The 19469-nt window shown below is 38.0% G+C and overlaps 3 protein-coding genes across 3 annotated transcripts; all 3 read left to right on the top strand.

Annotated features, from left to right (window-relative positions):
* The first annotated feature begins 111 nt into the window (after positions 1-111).
* On the top strand, positions 112-4819 carry cpa4 (carboxypeptidase A4). The gene is made up of 11 exons (XM_048158909.1): positions 112-1481; positions 1580-1661; positions 1749-1883; positions 2966-3064; positions 3161-3262; positions 3337-3438; positions 3512-3622; positions 3942-4032; positions 4114-4313; positions 4419-4503; positions 4580-4819. Exons 1-11 carry the CDS (start codon positions 1417-1419, stop codon positions 4765-4767), a joined length of 1260 nt encoding a protein of 419 aa, XP_048014866.1. The 5' UTR covers positions 112-1416; the 3' UTR covers positions 4768-4819.
* A 361-nt stretch (positions 4820-5180) lies between these two features.
* smc1b (structural maintenance of chromosomes 1B) lies at positions 5181-18151 on the top strand. Its single transcript, XM_048158907.1, has 25 exons — positions 5181-5394; positions 6010-6198; positions 6281-6393; positions 6512-6715; positions 6791-7029; positions 8873-9131; positions 9404-9544; positions 10321-10403; positions 10595-10802; positions 10894-11079; positions 11201-11386; positions 11498-11644; positions 11818-11955; positions 12070-12186; positions 13136-13242; positions 13372-13513; positions 13725-13870; positions 14790-14943; positions 15046-15141; positions 15224-15380; positions 16137-16291; positions 16378-16529; positions 16642-16711; positions 16787-16897; positions 17633-18151. Exons 1-25 carry the CDS (start codon positions 5286-5288, stop codon positions 17729-17731), a joined length of 3708 nt encoding a protein of 1235 aa, XP_048014864.1. The 5' UTR covers positions 5181-5285; the 3' UTR covers positions 17732-18151.
* Positions 18072-18968, top strand: LOC125247011 (suppressor APC domain-containing protein 1-like). Its single transcript, XM_048158176.1, has 2 exons — positions 18072-18149; positions 18690-18968. The coding sequence occupies exons 1-2, from the start codon at positions 18072-18074 to the stop codon at positions 18966-18968; spliced, it is 357 nt and encodes a 118-aa protein (XP_048014133.1).
* The last annotated feature ends 501 nt before the right edge of the window (positions 18969-19469 follow it).

Raw genomic sequence — 19469 nt, 5'->3', positions numbered from 1 at the left:
TGAATAATTAATCATTAATCATAATTTGTTAAAATTAATTATAAATATATGAATCAGTTAATCGAATTAACTTAGCTGTAGCTTAATTAATATTACAATCAGTTAATCTGACACTCAGTTTTGATCGTCTATCAACTCTACAGAAAGGATATTTTCCCTGGCCACAGAAAAGTATCGCTTTCTTAGCATGTAGCTCTGATCTTAATCATTATCAGGGACATTGGTTTTATGCAGATCAGAATCAACTCGCAAGAATGTGCACACAAGTTTTATTTAACTAAATCATGAACACATAGCTAGACTTAACACACACAGACATACAATTCACACATACATAGGTAATGAGAGAGTGGAAATGAATTTAAACCGTATGAATGGAGCTATGAAAAGAGTCATTTAACCAACTGGAAGAACCATCAGTTTCTCACTATAAAGCACCTTTTTAATACTAAATCGCCATTTAGTGTTCAAATGCACAATACTTGCAAATGCCTTAGCTGTTGAGGAGCATCCGGATCTGCAGGCTGAGGAGAAATTCTTCATGGTTCGGTCCGATGGTGCTGAAGTTGTAATCAATATCTTCTGAGTTGAATGAAGAAAATGACGACAAACTTGCACTGTTAATTTGAGCACATGCGATCTGCGTGGGGGACTTTTAACCTCTACAGAAGTCACACCTTTGATTTTTAGCTTGACCAATGACGAAGGTGCAGTTCTCTGGCAGGAGAGTTTCTTTGTTTGAAAGTGACCTTGTTTGCATGAGGGGAGTAAGCTATGAAGTTTGTGTTCATTTATACTCTGACATTATGGAGTTTGCATGTCGTGAAGATCTACAATAGTTTATTTGATTGCTCCAGATGCTACAAACTAATACTAAAAATGAATAAAAATTATATTCGGGCTACTGTCACATTTGACCAATTTAATGCTGAAAAAAAGTATTCATTTCTAAAAAAAAACAAAGCAAAAAAACAATTCATTATAGTGCTGTTTCCATACTGTCCAATTCTGAATCCAGATGAACTTTTCTCCTCCCGGAGATGAAAGATATATAGATACACAAGGAAGAGGCCTACATATTCTGTAACAAATTGAAAGGTCAAAACCAGAGCATTTGTGGTTGCAATACTTTTTATTAAGACACAATAACACGAATTTCGCAAATCCAGCAACTTTTTTTTTTCTCTCAAAAGCATTTATTTGAACAGCCTACTAAACAAAACTTAAACTGTGAGATAACACTGTTTAAATTTTGTTTCGTAATTGGAATCCCTGAGAAATTTGCAGCAATGCTCACCTGGAAAAGACACACATTACATCAGCACTGATATTTCTGAGAACCCAACATGTGTCTCTGAGTGTATAAGAGCAGCAATCCATGAAAGAGACCAACAGAAGAGAACATTCCTAGAGAACATGAGACTCTATCTAGCTGTCTTTGCGCTACTGGTCGCAGTTCACTGCGAGGAGCTCTTTAATGGGTAAGTTCAGATACTTTCTCTTTTTTGACTTATTACCATGTTTCAGTGTTGTTTTTTGTTCAAAATGTATTCCTAATTGTCTTTTTTATTTTTGATAGAGACCAAGTTCTCAGAGTCCTTCCAGAATCTGAAGACCACATTCAAGCTTTAAAGGAGCTGGAAGAGGATGTGGATTCGGAGGTATGACAGTTGTATATCTGCTGACTTATTTCAATTTTCAATTGAACACCTACAATATTGAGGAATATATATTATGTGATCCTATAGCTGGATTTCTGGAACCATGGCTTCTCTACTGAACGGCCTGTTGACATCCGAGTGCCTCACGACAGTCTGTATGCTTTCAAAGACTTCCTCATGGAAAACAACATCCCTTTCACTGTCATGATCAACAATGTGCAGGTGCGAGCAATCAAGCCACATTAAAACCAAAATGAACTGAAATAATCAACCTGTGCAGAATGTATTAACCTGTTAACTGTCACCCTATTTTTGAGCATAGATGTGAAAATCCGTACTTAAATGGTTGCAATTCATTTAGCTATTTGGAATACAGACTTAAGGCTGATCTCTTTTTAAAGAAGATTATTGAGCACTTCAAAAAATTAGTGTAAAAAAATTACAGAAGTTTAAGTTTACTGTAAAGCAAATGTACTGCACTAAACATTTTATATTTTATACAAAATATGTATTTACCAAAATAATTTAGAATCTAAAATTGCTATAAAATCAAAGCCATATGTCTTACCAAGTTGTGTTCCAAGTTTGAAGTTGATATCACAAAAATTGAGGTTCCTATGAGATTTTGTTTAGGCGCTATACCAAAAATGATACCGGGTGCCACCCACACTCCATTGATTTTTTAAAATCCTTTTCCCTGTCACATATTAATACATTTCTATCACAATATCACTTCTATCACAAAACCGTGGCCAAATATGGAACCTTGATTATCAGACCTTTCCAATTATATGTGTTTTGTCAAGGTTTGCTTATAAAATAGTGCAGTAAATTTGGTAAAATTTGAAACATAAGACCGCCCACTAAGGGGAGGAGCTTACTAAAAGATTTTAAAGTACCGTTTCTATGGTAACACTGTCCAATTTTAAAACGGCTTTCACAGGATGAGTTTTGAGTGTTTAGGCTTTCCAATGATACCTAATTTATGATGAGCACTAAAAAATGTGATAGGAAATAAGGCAATAAAACAAAGCGCGCCAAGTGTCCTTCTACATTGTAAAAAAATATTGTTGGTTTAACTTAATAAAGTAAGTTACTTGATTGGTTACATTGAGTTGATTTGACAAAAGAAAAAAAGTTGTGATAACAAATCATGAAAATAATGTAGCGGGATACTGACAGTTAACAGGTTTTAAGTTAATATCAGTATAATTTACATAGTAAACGTGTAGCTGTCTTTTTTTCAGCACAGAACATTAAACGCAAAAAAAAACTGTAACATACAAAGTTTTTCTGTGCCTCAGGAACTTTTGGACGAGGAGAGAGCAGAAATGGTTAATAATGAAGGCTTGGAACGCAAGACCAAGAGCTTCAACTTTGCTGCTTATCACAACCTGGAGACTGTAAGTACTTAGACTACAAAAACATATGCATGACATAAATACAATGTATTGCCTTTAAATCCTGAACAAATGTCTAAATGTTTTTATTCATTTCAGATTTACGCTTTTATGGACACCCTTGTTGCAAGTCACCCTAGCCTGATCTCTAAAGTGAACATCGGCAGCTCCTATGAGAACCGTCCCATGTATGCCCTGAAGGTAGAGTCTGATAGTACAGATTATATGATTGTGAACTCAGATAGGATTTTCATCTTTTTATCCACTGATTCCAGTTCAGCACGGGTGGTGTGAGTCGACCAGCGATCTGGGTTGATGCTGGAATCCATGCCAGAGAATGGGTTACTCAGGCTTCTGCTGTGTGGATTGCCAACAAGGTGAGTGAAATGAAAATATTAAGTAACACAAAACTATTCATTTTAATTTTGTGTACCAATTTTTTTTCTTTAGATTGCTTCAGACTATGGGGTTGATCCCTCCGTGACCTCTCTCCTTGGTCAAATGGATATCTACTTGATGATTGTGACAAACCCTGATGGTTATGCTTTCACTCACACCAGTGTAGGTCACCTGTTGTTGAACTTACTTGCTGATGGTGAATTGTTTTTAGCACTGATAGCACCAAAATAGATGTCCTGAGCAATCCAACCTTTCTCTGTGACAGCCCAAGACTCTGTAAACAGAAATAAAGGGTCAACATATAACCAATCAAAAATCTAGCTAGCCAATCAGAAATTTTGATATATTTAACATTATCATTCAGGTGTAGTTTTTGAGTAATTTAATGTTTTATGCAGTGTTTAACTTAGGCTTACAGCACCTTCAAGAACAAAAACGTGTATAGAACCATAACTAAAGACATTTGTGCCTCTACATTCAGAACCGTATGTGGCGTAAAACTCGCTCGGTGAACGCTGGCTCCTCTTGCCGTGGCGCTGATCCCAATAGGAACTGGGATGCTGGTTTTGGTGGTATGTAGATAATATCGTTCTCTCTTGTTGAAATAGTAGATCATGGTTTTCTCATATTTGACTATGGACATTTTCTCCCAGGTCCTGGAGCCAGCAAGGATCCCTGTTCCGACTCCTACCACGGTCCCTATGCCAACTCTGAGGTCGAAGTGAAAAATGTTGTGGACCTCATCAAGGGCCACGGCAACTTCAAATCCTTCATCTCCATCCACTCTTACTCCCAACTCTTAATGTATCCCTATGGTTACACATGCACAGACGTTCCTGACAAGTCTGAGCTTGTAAGCCAATTCATATCTTTATCAATATATGCATTTAATTTGTCTTATATAACCTCATCAGATTTATTTATCTATCTGCCTATCTAAATGTCCTATGTATTGTAGCATGCTGTAGGCACAGCTGCGATCAAAGAGCTTACCTCCCTCTATAACACCAGATATCAAGTCGGAAGCATTTGCAAGATTATCTGTAAGTAGATTGGATACTCTGTTTGAGTACCAAGATATGTTATCTGTTATCTGAATATTGGCCTGTTAAATTTCAGATCAAGCAAGTGGTGGAAGCATCGATTGGACCTACAATATTGGCATCAAATATTCCTTTGCATTTGAGTTGCGTGACACCGGTTTCTACGGTTTTCTACTGCCTGCCAACCAGATCCTTCCCACTGCAGAGGAGACGTGGCTTGGTCTCAAATACATTATGGGATACGTTCGGGATCACCCTTATTGAGAGAAATGTCAAAATGTATTGAAGCTTCAATAAAAGTCCTACACACCCTTTACTGAAGTGGTTATTTTTGAATAAGTGTGTGGTTAAATGTGATCAAAACATATTTTGCCTCACAAATATTATTATTTATTACTATCAATCACATTAGTATTTTCTTAATGTATAAAAGTTTTTTGTTATCAAAAACGTAATTTTCATTAAATATGTTATTTTATTAATATTCTATAACACTTTGGGACAGATAAACAGGTCATAAATAGGCCTATATTTGCGCCTGTATTAAAATCTTTTCTTTCAATTATATTATATATTAATTATAACTGTATATTTCGGATATTTTACTTTATAAAACTAAATAATTATTTTTGGAAGAATTAAATGCATCTAAAGTTTTTTTGTCTTCGAGTTTGTTTTTGAATCAGCAGATTCATCATCATGACTCAGTTTTCCCGCCTTCCCTTTTTCCAGTCAGTAACTTTAATCGCGTAAACTAAGTCTTTTCCATCCAGAAATGAAAAATGGGTTTCTTAAAACAATTAGACGTTGAAAATTTCAAATCCTGGCGAGGAAAGCAAACTATCGGCCCATTTAAAAGGTTTAATTGCATAATTGGCACTAATGGATCAGGTAAGTTGGTAATTAAGCTAATTTGCTGGCTAATCCTACAAAATCAGGCTGCTGTGTTTTGCTCGATAGCGCAAAATTAATCAAATTATTAGTCATTTCGCCAAATAATGTGCTTTATTTAGACAGTTTACCTGCTACACAGATTTTTAATGAAATGTTAACAATAACGTTACGTTATATTCATTTAGAGTGCGTCGTTATGTGTCAGCTAATTGTTTTACCTCTCTTATGTTATTTTATCTTCCAAAGACAAATCAAAGTCATTTTGGCATTTGTATGGGAAAGAGAGCAATGAAATAAATATATAAAAAAATTAATGACTCCAAAACATATCATTTGTGTACTAAAAGCGAACATATTTAATATTATATAGCGTATTATATCCTATACATAGTCTATTTGAGTACATATAGTCTATTTTAGTATAGTAAGAATATAAATGTAAATATATCTTGTTATTTACATTTATATTCTGGTACATTTACATTTATATCCATGGTACTACTGTACGTAATAGCAGCAAAAACGTGCTTTATGTAGATGTTTTGCATGCTAAAATGTTTAGGAGGCATTATCAGCATTGACACACTCTTCTGATTGTTTTCTCCTCTCTAGGCAAATCTAATGTCATGGATGCTCTTGGATTTGTGATGGGAGAGAGGGCTGTAAACCTCCGTGTCAAGCACACCAGAGATCTCATCCACGGTGCCCACATCGGCAAACCCGTGTCCAACTCCGCCACCGTGACCATGATCTACTGTGGAGACAATAATGAGGAAATGACGTTCAGTAGATGCATTTCAGGTGAGTGTGATTGAACTCTGCTGGAAATATATGCTAGAACTGAACTGAATCATTTTCTGTTGGAACGATTCAATTTTTACAGGGGAATCTTCTGAGTATCGAGTGAATGGTAAACAGATGACTTTGGCGAAGTACACTGGAGAGCTGGCGAAGATCGGCATTGTGGTGAAAGCGAAGAATTGTCTGGTCTATCAGGTGCTTCAGTGATAAAAGGGTCAACAAATGCTGTAGCATTTGGTTATTATCAGCCTTTATGATTAATTATTACTATTATTCTTTTATTACACTGATCATGGATTTATTTGTATATCAGGGTGCTGTGGAGTCAATTGCCATGATGAATGCCAAAGAACGAACAAAGATGTTTGAACGAATCAGTGGCTCCGGAGAGCTGAGCGCTGAATATGATGCTAAGCTGGCGGTCCTGCAGAAAGCCAAAGAGGACACGCAGTTCCACTTTAACCGCAAGAAAGCGGCTACAGCTGAGAAGAAACAAGTCTTCAAGGATAAGACTGAGGTAAGACCTGTCAGATGTCAAAGTATTTTCATATGATACATGTCCTTGACAATGTGTTTGTCTCGATCTTGTAAGGCGGAAAAATATCAGGCACTGGTGGACGAACTCAGAGAAAGCAAGCTCCAGCTGACCCTTTTTCAGCTCTTCCACAATGAGAAAAACATAGATGCACAGTCAGATTCACTAAGGGACGTACAGGAGGCCGCAGCACAGCAGAAGAACAGCATGGACGTCTGGGAACAAACTGTGAAGGCTCGGAAGAAAGAACATGGGCGCCTGAACCGGGAACTTCAGCAGTTGGAGAAGGAGATCAGGTGAGTCGCTGGCAATGCACTTTAACTGGAAATGTCTTTAAATGCAGAGAGAACAAAAGTAAATTATACTGTTAATTATCCTGGCATTAAACATTACTTTTACCTTGGTTTTGGGGTCATGGTTCGGTACAATTTTGGTACAATAGGAAAAATGGTCACATTTTAGTTTAGGGTCCCATTTTCACTATTAACTATGACTTTTGCTCAATAAACCCCTAATTACTGCTTATTAATAGTTAGTAAGGTAGTTAAGTAAGCATCTAATATCCTGTTACTATGCATGCCAATAGGCAACTAATTAATAGTGAGAATTTACCTATTTTATAATTATTAATCAAATATATACATTACATGTATGCACACAAACATAAATATGTAAATAAAACATATTTAAATAATATTATTTAATACATTTACTATTTAAAATAACATATAACAATTTACTTTATAATCTAATTTTTTTTATATATGTACATAAATTAGATTATAAGTTTATATAAAGTAAATTGTTCAGAGTTGCCTGATGAGTTTGGAGAACACCTGACAAGAGATCAGAGACCATTCCTTCATGCAGAATTTCTCCAGATCCATGCTGGTGCTGCTTCTCTTCAGTTCACTCCACTCATTTTCTTTAGGGTTCAGGTCAGGGAACTGGGACGACCATGGCAGAAGCTTCATTTTGTTCTCAGTGACACATTTTTGTGTTTTTTTTTTATGTTTGTTTTGGATCATTGTCCTGATGGAAAATCCAACCATGGCCCATTATTGGATTTCTAGCAGAAGCTAGAAGCTTTTTATCTGTTGGTATTTGCTAGAATCTATGATACCATGTATCTGAACAAGTTATCCTGGACCTCCAGCACAAAAATAGGCCCACAACATTAAAGATCTAGCAGTATATTTAACTGTGGGCATGGGGTACTTTTTATCCATGTGTGCGCCAAACCCATCTGGTGGGTTTGCTGCCAAAAAGCTTTTTTTAGTTTCCTCTGACCACAGAAGCCGGTCCCGTTTGAAGTTCCAGTTGTGTCTGACAACTGAATATGCTGGAGATTGTTTCTAGATGAGAGCAGAGGATTTTTCTTGAAACCCTCCCGAACAACTTGTGGGGATGTAGGTGGTGTTGTTTGATAATTTTTTAGGCTTTCTGAGACTCAAGACTCAACTAATCTCTGCAGTTCTCCAGCTGTGATCCTTGGAGAGTCTTTGGCCACTCAAACATTCCTCCTCACCACACATTAGGACGATTTAGACACACGTCCTCTTCCAGGCAGATTTGTAACATCTTTAGTTGATTGGAACTTCTTAATTATTGTCCTGATAGTGGAAATGGGGATTTTCAATGCTTTAGCTATTTTCTTACAGCCACTTTCTATTTTGTGAAGCTCGACAATCTTTTGCTGCACATCAGAACTATATTCTTTGGTTTTACTCATTGTGATGAATGATTACGGGAATTTGGCATTTGTGTTTCCTCATGTTTATATTACTGTGGAACAGGAAGTCATGGCTGGACAATTTCATGTTCATGATCACCCTGGTGTGCTTAAAAAATGTAAATATGAATGGGAATATACTTCAGAGATATTTTACTCATAAGAATTTCTAGGGGTGCCAATAATTGTGGACAACATGTATTGGAAAAAAACATTTATTTCATAATGTGAGTTTCCCCCCACTTTCAGTTGTTTTACTTTGATTAAAGGTTAGAATTTTTTTGAATGAAAGATCAAAAGGATGAACAATGCAGATTTATTTTCACAGCCACCTTGCTCATAATTACTAAGGGTGCCAATAATTGTGGAGGGCACTGTATATATAATGCATAATGTTGTTCTTCCAGATCTCAAGAGCAGATTCTTAACCAGCAGAGGCCTCAGTACATCAGAGCTAAAGTGAACACCTCCCACCATGAGCACAAAGTGGAGGAGGCACGCAGATCGCTTCAGAAGAACCAGAATCAGCAGGCCAAAAAGGAACAGGAGCTGGAGGAGCTAAAGAGAGAGCGGACTGAGCTGGAGAAGGCCTGGAAGGCCTCTGAGAGGCAGATGGAGGAGGAGGAGGCTCAAAGAGGAGCTGGAGTGCAACTAGAGGAGTCCCAGGTTAAAATGAGTGTTTTGTGAACAGTCTTTCTAAAAGGACAACATAAAATTGCACTGGAAAACAATAATCACTGAAATAAAATATGGGGGAATTTATCCATTGAGGCTGTATTGAATAGTAAAGTGACATTGGTTAAAATTCTTACTGACAGGGTATTAGTTAAATCGGCAGTTTCAATTTGAAATTTTAGGGTAATAAATGGGGCCAATTTTGTTTGTTGAATGTAAAACATTAAGGTATATTATGATGTGCACTGTTTGTCTTTGTACAGGTGGAGCGGTATAAGGAACTCAAAGAGCTGGCCAGGAAAAAGGGAGCCATTTTAAACCAAAGCGCAGAGAAGCTGCACTGGGAGGTAAAAGCAGACCGTGAGAAGCTCCAGTTTGACCTGAGGAGGAAAAGTGAGATACAGGTAGGCTTCTGACTATGCGATTGTCTTTTTGCAACCTCATGAAGAGACATGAAACAAACCCCACAGAAACAAAACTGGTCTCTTCTAAATGGTCTTCGATGCAATTCAAGGCTCGAAAATAAGCACTACCTCATGGCCTGGAGCCAGCTTGAAACGCCACCGGGTCAGTGCTGTGGCATCACAAAAGTTTAGTGTTTGCATGTGTTTTTGAGCCTTGCCAATAAATATTCAAGCAATTTTAAATTAAGCACAAGACATGAAATAACTTCAGCATTTCTGCTGGTTTTTGTGTCATTAATGTTAATCAAACAACAAAAGACAAATAGAAAAATCATCTTGCTACTCTTAACTAAATAACTGTATCTTTATTTAGGATTAATCTATATTTATTTTATACAGCGAAAGACTATGCAGTATTTTACATTTGATTCAATTTCTGTACCTGAATACTGTTTGACCTACATGGAAAAACTAAAGCAGTTTTATTTTTCATTTATATGTTACTTTTTTGTTCTATTGTATTTATGCAGTTACTCTTTAATTTGTTTTTGATCTTATTCTATTGTTTTTTTTTTTGTTTTTTTTTGTCTTCAATGTTTGAACTTCATATTAGTTAGGCTAGTAGTTTTTACTGTGGTATCAAAAGTGGTCTTGTTAAACAATTCTTTAACAAGAATTGTTAAATTTCACTGGTTTCTAAAGTTTGGGTGTTCATAACCTTATTAGAAGTGTTTAGCCATGCAATTTGATTTCATGAGATAAATGTTTGTTTGCAGGCAAATATTAAACACACTCAAACTCGGTTGGAAGATTTCAGTGTAAGGGCAGAGAAGCTGGAGGAGTATGCCAACACTACTAAGTATGACATCCTCATATACCTCTGCACTATAAGTACAAGTAAAACTGATATTTTGGAGCTTGTTGTAGGGATGTAGTTAAGATTTTTATTTTTTTTTCTGTTACTGTATTTGGGAATTTACAAAAATAACATTGCTGTAACCGTTTATTTATTACATGTAGTTGAGTCGGTTTTTTATTTTTTCCCTGAAGGAAAGTTCTGGAGCAGCAGCATCAGCAGGAGGAACAGCTGGCAGAGGAGCTGTCGACAGGCTTCATACGAATGGAGGAGGTGAACGAGGAGCTGGCGCAGGTGCTGATCAAGCTGCAGAACGCTCGCCTGGACAGCCAAGAGAATCGACGACAGCAGAAACGAGATGAAGTCCTTGAAAGCCTCAGGAGACTCTACCCTGATACAGTGGTACTGTAGCAATCCTTTACACAGTCCCCTAATACCAGTAAAGCAGATTAGACCTTATAGAAACTTCTGTTGGTTTCTTAAATCTTTTCAGTATGGCCGTCTGGTGGACTTGTGCCAGCCCATACACAAGAAATACCAGCTCGCCGTCACCAAGCTGTTTGGCAAAAACATGAATGCAATTGTTGTGACATCTGCCACAGTGGCTCATGACTGCATCCGATTTCTGAAAGAGGAAAGAGCTGAACCAGAGACATTTCTTCCTATTGACTATATAGATGTGAGTGACTCATCAGTGAAAGCCCTTCAAAATGAATAATTATGCTTTATTTTTATTTACTTAAACAGCTTTTCATATGGTTCAGTTAGCAAAGAGTGTTCTTTAACTGTATGTGCATCAGGTACATCCTCTGAACGAGCGTCTGAGGGAAGTGCAGGGAGCCAAGATGGTGGTGGATGTGGTTCAGTGCGCTCAAAACGCCCCTCAGCTTAAGAGAGTGATTCAGTATGTGTGCGGAAACTCCCTGGTCTGCGAGACCCTGAAAGACGCCCGTCGCATTGCCTTCGATGGCCCTGAGCGCCTTCAGGTGAGTACATGCACCTGTATGCCACAAGGTCACATAATTTCAGGTTGATTGCATTTCTTGTAATTTATTTTAAACATCTATATCTTCTTAAATGTAAAATGTCTTGTTTAGACGGTGGCTCTTGATGGCTCCTTGTTTCGCAAGTCTGGGGTGATCTCTGGAGGCTCCTTGGACCTGAGCAAGAAGGCTCGACGCTGGGATGAGAAGGACATGAATAAACTGAAAGAGGAGAAGGATAAGCTGTCATCTGAGCTGCGTGTAAGTGTCCCAGATTGCTAATATACTCTATAGGGACCTGTGTGATGGCAGACATGCAATGTGAGCATGGCTACTTGGAATAAAAATTCTTATTTGTATGCAAGAGATTAAATTTCTCTTCATCATGTCATACAGTGTTATAATGTAGGCTAATGTTGTTGATATATGGGCAGGCCCTGATGAAGCTGAAGCGTAAGGAAGTGGATTTGAATCAGATCAGGGCTCAGTCTCAAGGAAACCAGACTCGCCTCAAATACTCCAACTCAGAACTGGACTCCATTCGCAGGAAGAGCATCCCAGCTTGTCAGGCTGCAAGTTTCTCACTTTTTTTTTTTTTTTTTTTCTTTCCCCTCCTCCTTTGTTGCATGAAATTTATATAGCTCTAACACTCTTATGAATGTTTTTTGTGTCTGTGTGAACTTCAGGAGATTTCCAAACTCAGGAGTGAGCTTTCCAACCTCGAGGCCCAGATTGAGATACAGACTGAGAGTGTAGAACTAAAGGATAATGAGATGAAGGCCACCAGGGACAAAATTCATCAGGTCAATTGATTTAAGTGTAGCATGATCTCTTGCGGTTTTCCGTGGTCATGGAAAACTGGGAAATATCAAGGAATTGTACTTTTTTTTTTTTTTTTTTTTCAAGAGCTGGATAAGTCTTTCAGTGACCTCCATCCCTTCCTCCATCCATCTCTCCCTCTGTCCGTCCCTTCCTCCCTCCCTCTCTCTGTCTGTCTGTCTGTCCCTCCCTCCCTCTGTCCCTTCCTCCATCCTCCCTCCCTTTCTCCGTCTGTCCGTCTGTTTCTTTTGAGCTTTCTATTCATCCAGGAATCATGAAAAAAATGTATCATGGTTTCCACAAAAACATTAATCAGCAGACCTGTTTTCAACATCGATAATAAGAAAAGTTCTTGAGCACCAAATCAGCATATTAGAATGATTTCTGAAGGTTCATGTGACACTAAAGATGATGCTGGATATTCAGTTTTGCCATCATAAAAAAAAAATTCAAAAGTTATTTTTACATTGTTACAGTGTTACTGTTTTTATTAAATTTCATCATTGAGCATAATATACATTTTTTTTTAAAAACATTAAAAAAAAATCTAACAACCAATCTTTTAAATGGCAGTGTATCAAATTATCTATTAACAAGGCTCTTAGTAGAGTTTTGAAATAACACAAGGAAGTAACACTTCTGTTAGTCCTCCAAGCAGACACCATTATTAGCCGTTGCTGATATTGTCCAGATATCTGCCAGTTATTATTTCTAATATATTGGCTTGTGACTAGTGAGTATATTTACTTTTGCTCAGCGCTAAAATATTTACTTGGCTATAAATTTGTATTTTTGAGTGCTGTCTCTATAAAATCATCTTATATTATAATTATAATGTTATAATATTCTTATAATATTATTCTTCATAAATTCATTGGTCAGTATCATTCCTCCATGCTCCGCTCTCTTGTGGATTGATTTTGGTCATCTTAGATGGAGGACGTGGTGTTTGCGGATTTCTGCGGAGAGATCGGTGTTGCTAACATCCGTGAGTACGAGCAGGATTATCTGCGACTGCAGCAGGAGCTTGAGAAGAAGCGGTAAGACCTGTACAAACACAGCCTGCCCATATTATCACGGTCACCACAGAGTGCTTAGTTCATTTGTATAGTATAGCATGAAATATAATATGAACTAAATCTGGCTAATTAAATCTCCTGATTGTCCAGCCTACAGTTTGAGTCCCAGCATACCCGGCTAAATACCCAGCTAGAGTATGAACAGGCTCAGTTGGAGAAACTCGTCAAACAGATGAAGAAGATAGAAGAGACCATCGAAAAAGAGGAGAACATTGTTATTAGCTTGAAAGAGGCAAAATCTCTCACTCCACATTTGAGACACAACATTAGACATTTTGACATTGTTTTTTTTTACTCTGTTAAATGCCATAATCAGCAGTTTGTTCCAGTCATGTTTGACTGGTTATGTAAAATGGTTCTGACGTGTTTGTGTTTTTTCTGCAGTTTTTTTTTTTTTTTCTGTACTTTTAATATTTGAAGTACTCTGTTTCCCACGTCTCCAGATGGAGGACAGACTTTTGATAACTGTAGAGCAGACACAATCAAATCTTCTAGAACTGAACAACCAGCTGTCAAAAAAGACAACTTTAGTTAACAACGCCAAGGCAGAGCTTGACAAGACTCTTAAAGGCCTCCAGGAGAGAAACAGGTGTGTATCTGAGCAACATAATGGTTGATCTAAAAAAAAAAAAAAAATGCTTAAATGGGAACTATTTATACCCCTTTTCACAATATGTTATACAAGTCTCTGGTGTCCCCAGAATGTGTCTGCGAAGTTTCAGCTCAAAATAGCCCACAGATAATTTATTATAGCGTGTCACATTTGCTCCTATTTGGGTGTGAGCAAAAACCAGAGTTTTTGTCCCTTTATATGCAAATGAGCTGCTGCTCCCTGCCTGCTTTCCAGTAAAGTGTGGAGCTTTAACAGCTCGTGCTATGGTTGCTCAACAACAAAAAAGCTGGAGAATCTCACGCAGCCAAAATTATGATTGTCAGTAACGGTGCTCAGCCTTACATTGTACACTGATGGAGAGACTCAGGAAGAAGTTACAACTTTTAGAATGCATCTGGACATTTCTGAATGGTTAGTGGATAAATTTATGTAGTTGCTGTGGAGTTGATTCAACTCATCGACTAGCATGTGCCGTCATGTTGATCTTTTGTGCAAATTCAGAGTTTAATTGACCCTCGTTTGTGAAGCGGTCCAGCGTAAAATGACGGCATGGTAACAGCACTGTATTACAGCAATTCTTCCTCTTCTCTAAAGCAGCCCAACATGGCCTCGCCCCCTTTGTTGCATGTTCTTGGAGGCAGGGTTTATGTCAGTTTTGGGGTTTGTGATGTCACCAACCTGTGAAGAAGCTTGTAGTCCAGCCGTTTGTTGTAGCGATTTCTGTAAAGGAAAATGTCTCCCTTTGCATTGAACTTTGAGCGTCATAACTTTGCAGATGATGTTTATGCTCAAACGGCAACATTGCACACTAACTAAAGTTAAAAAAGTGAAATCGTAATCAAGGACCCCTTTAAACAGAGCGTTATTTATTTTATTAATCTTCATTTGTCCGCAGGGTACTGGTGAAGCTTCAGAAGGAAACAATCTGCGCTGAGGCGGCCCTAGAACAGCTGAGACTGAGCAGACACAACCTGCTGCTGGGCTGTAAGATAGACAGTCTACCGTTGACCCTGATTTCAGGAGCGCTGGATGACATCAGTGATATACAGGTGCAAACAGAGGCTCAGATCTACTCGAAATAAGGCAGCACAGATTATATTCCCTTTTGTATTTTTCTTATTTTGCTTAAGTTTCCCCTAACTATATTGCAGCTGGACTCAGAGTCTCAGAGCATCAGCACACTGGATATTTATGAACGAGAGGCGCAGATGGTGTTTGACTATTCGACACTGGACATGGGCCTTAAGGTGAAAACATGACATTAAAGCAGTCTTATTCAGAGTGGTCATTCTAATGTTGTAGAAGTGATTTTGAGTTATGTGTGTGCAGGCCCTCACTGATGAGAGTGAATTGGAGGCTCAGTTGGAGAAACTAAAAGAGGGCATCTCTTCTATGGAGTCCATGATCATGATGTCCAGAGCTCCCAACCTGAAAGCTCTAGAAAAGATCAGAGAGGTTAAGGACAGCTACCGGGAAGTAATGGATGGTACGAGACAAACATATTCACCTCTCATGGTGGGGACTACTACTGGAATACCCCCTCTGTTAAACCTTCTGCCAAAAAGTATTATACTAATGGATTATTATCCATTAATACTAATGGACGATATTTCCATCCATCCATCCATCCATCCATCCATCCATCCATCCATCCATCCATCCATCCATCCATCCATCCATCCATCCATCCATCCATCCATCCATCCATCCATCCATCCATCCATCCATCCATCCATCCATCCATCCATCCATCCATCCATCCATCCATCCATCCATCCATCCATCCATCCATCCATCCATCCATCCATCCATCCATCCATCCATCCATCCATCCATCCATCCATCCATCCATCCATCCATCCATCCATCCATCCATCCATCCATCCATCCATCCATCCATCCATCCATCCATCCATCCATCCATCCATCCATCCATCCATCCATCCATCCATCCATCCATCCATCCATCCATCCATCCATCCATCCATCCATCCATCCATCCATCCATCCCAGCTTTAGTGCATTATGTTTAATAAAGGAAATGAGAAGTATTGCTTTGGCAGCTAGCTGACATTTTAGTTATATAGTTTGTCAAGTAACAAATGTGTTTTTTTTTTTTTATGTTTTTAATTTCTTATAACCCTTTCTGGGCTTAAATTTATTGTTGTAACACATCCATCAATCACATAAAACATTGATCATGTTTGTGTGTGTTTACCTCTACATACTCAAAAACCCTCAGCATTTGAGACCAGCACACACACCACTAAGAAATGCAGTCAGGAGTTTGAGCAAGTGAAGGCCAAACGCTTCCATCTCTTTAGTCAGTGCTTTGAACGCGTGTCTATCGTCATCGACCAGATCTACAAGAATCTCTGCAGAAATGCCAGCGCTCAGGTCCATACTTGACTCACTCTTTCAATGACTTGTTCATTCATTTTTATTATTGTATATAACTTTGTTTGTACGCACATGTCCTATAGGCCATTCTCAGTGCGGAGAATCCAAATGAGCCCTACCTCGATGGCATCAACTATAACTGTGTGGCTCCGGGGAAACGATTCATGGCCATGGACAACCTGTCAGGAGGAGAGAAGGCCATCGCTGCTCTCGCTTTGGTCTTTGCCATTCACAGGTGAAAAACAACAAAAATACATAGGCAGACTTCTAGTAAAGGATTATCTGACTATAAATACAGATATTTTTGATGTGGGAGAAAACTAAAGATCATCGTCTTTGAATCTTAGCTTTCGTCCTGCCCCGTTCTTTGTGCTGGATGAAGTGGATGCTGCCCTGGACAACACAAACATTGGCAAGGTAAGACCAGCCTCAATGTCTCAAATGTGCTGTTTTCTTTATCTGCCACGATAGAAAGACATTGTTTCCTTGCAGGTTACAGGATTTTTCCGAATGATGTCCAGAGAGAGCTGCCAGATCATTGTGATCTCCCTGAAGGAGGAGTTCTACTCTCGGGCAGACGCTCTTCTTGGAGTCTATTCCATGGTATACACACATCCACATTGTTTCACATCAATCTCATCACTCATGGTCCATTAAGAGTCCCCATATCAAACTTAGAGTTTTGAGTCTAGGTCAGGGGTCGGCAACCCAAAATGTTCAAAGAGCCATATTGGACCAAAAAAAACAAAAACAAATCTGTCTGGAGCCGCAAAAAAATTAAAAGCCTTATATGAAGGCAACACAGGCTGTAAGTGTATATTAGCTATATTAGCCTACTATCAAAATGACTAAGTAGGCTACAAATACATAATGAGGTATTCCCGAGGTATATATTTAAAAACTGCTGAAAGCTACAGAAAAAAAAAGAAGCAAATGGATCGGTGTAATTCACAGAAACGGCTGGACTCCAGCAGAGAAACATGGATTTGCATTTATCATTTTGTGTCAAATTGTTGGATTTTGAGGTAAAATCATTCCATATATATTGTATTGTTATATATTATGTTGACAAATCATCAATTAAATATTTTCCATCTTATATTCTGCAAAATTTTGTGTTTTAAAATAAACACTGACAAAAACTATACTATAAAACTATATGTTTTAGGGCTGGACAATATTACGATATATATATAACATTGATATAAGTGATTACGCGGATTTAAACCTACCTATATTGTAGTTATATAAAATATGCACAGGCAGATTTGCTTTATGATGGATCTTTTTGAGTTTATCATGCACCCTTTTTTTTTTTTTTTTTTTTGCATGTCACAGTTTGATGAATGCATGTTCAGCCGTCTTCTCACTCTGGACCTCACCCCATACCCACTGAACGACGAGAACGGCACAGACGGAGATGGACAAATGATTTAAATGCGTTAATGGCAGATAATGCCTGAAATGTTCTACTTGAATGTTAATACTGTGAAAGTTTGAAAGTTAAATTTAAGTGTTTCATGTTAAAGCTGTTTGTTTGCCAACTTATGTTCATTATGTAAGGTAATTTTAATACAGTTTTATTGTTTGCATTTGTGAAGAGTTTTGTTTGAATTTCTTCATTAGTAGTTGTGCAAACTGTCCACTTTGACCTGTCGCTCTGTCACTAGGGTGGGGTTTCAGCAAATCCTCAGCCTCTGTTATTCTGTTCTCTCTTACTCTCTGCTTATCTCCTCGTTTCCTCAAATGTGAAGCTTTGCTTTATTTAGCAACTCCAATGGCGTCTTACACAGTGGTCATTGTCCCTCTCAGGAGCAGTCTTACCAGTCTGGATGCAGTGCATTTCTTCCTCTGGGTTAGTTTGCTTTTTCTTCTATGTTTGTTTATAATTTGGGTTTTTTCTATGAATGTGTTTAGTAAACAAGTTGAAGTGATTCAAATATAACTGAAGTGACCATATTGTTAGATAAACTAAGCATTCACACTCAGAAAAGGTGGCAAGTGTAATTCAGTGAAGTATGTCTAAACTTCTGACTGGTAATGTATGTACTCAGCCAACCTAAAATATACTTTTAAAACTATCTGTTATGTTAAAACTGTAGCATAAAAATTACATCAGTATTTCCTTCAAACTAATAGTCTATTCTTAAACACGGATGTCAGCTATCACAGTTCATCACGACATTCCCGTCCAGCTCCGATGGGAATACACCGAGTTCACAGCTACTTGACACACATATTGTGGTCTTTTTTTTTTTTTTTTGAGGCAGCTGTATATAAATAGATGCTACTACGGTCACAGATAATCATGCAAAAATGTAAAAACACTCCAAATCTGCAATTTTATGTCGCATTTAAAACGATGATTGTATGAGCGTATTTCTTTTTTTTGCAGGTGAAAAAACTGAAGGACCTGGAGAGGGAAAAGGACCTTCTGTGGATGGGATTACAAGGTTTAGAGCAGGTTCGAGAGAGGTTCTGCTCGAACCTGAAAGACAACATGGATGTGCAAGAGAATTCCAGAAAAAAAGAGATGAGAAAAGCACTTGAGTTTCCAGACACCCCCACCCTGTTGTTGGCTCAGATCCACAGAGTGAACAGGACCTTGAGGAATCTATTGTGCGACTCCAGGAATCCCACTGATCCTGCAATTGAAGGTGTGATGTTCCTTTAACAGTAATGCACATCAAATCACTGTAAACATACTTTGTTCAATTTTCATTTGTCACTTTTTAGTGGCACAACTGTTGACGTCAATGTATTGAAAGCAGTTTACCCTTTTTACCAGGTACTGAAGGACACCAGCCCTCTCCTGCATGTTCAGAAGAAAGTGCTTGTTTTTGAACAACTGTTTATTTTGATGTCCTGTAATGTATTTTGTGCATGCAGAATATATTCTTCTTCGAGTGGCTTGAAATCATTTTATGTGCAATAAAGGAAGTTGACCTATTTTTGACATTTACAAAATGTACAATATACTAGAGCACACTGCACTTCTCTTGTGGATTTAATGAATCCACAAGATTAATGTAAATTGTCATTAACCCACTGGTCCTCTTTGGTCACTATTGACCAAAAATGGTAATGTCATAATTGAAGTAATTATGAAACCTGGTAACTTTTGTGGCACTGGCTGGAACACAAAAAAAAATAGGCATGATTTTATTGTTTGGAG

Source organism: Megalobrama amblycephala, linkage group LG15, assembly GCF_018812025.1.
Source record: "Megalobrama amblycephala isolate DHTTF-2021 linkage group LG15, ASM1881202v1, whole genome shotgun sequence".
Classification (NCBI taxonomy): Eukaryota; Metazoa; Chordata; class Actinopteri; order Cypriniformes; family Xenocyprididae; genus Megalobrama; species Megalobrama amblycephala.
Note: the sequence above shows the minus strand (reverse complement) of the source record. Positions and strands in the feature narration are given on the sequence as shown.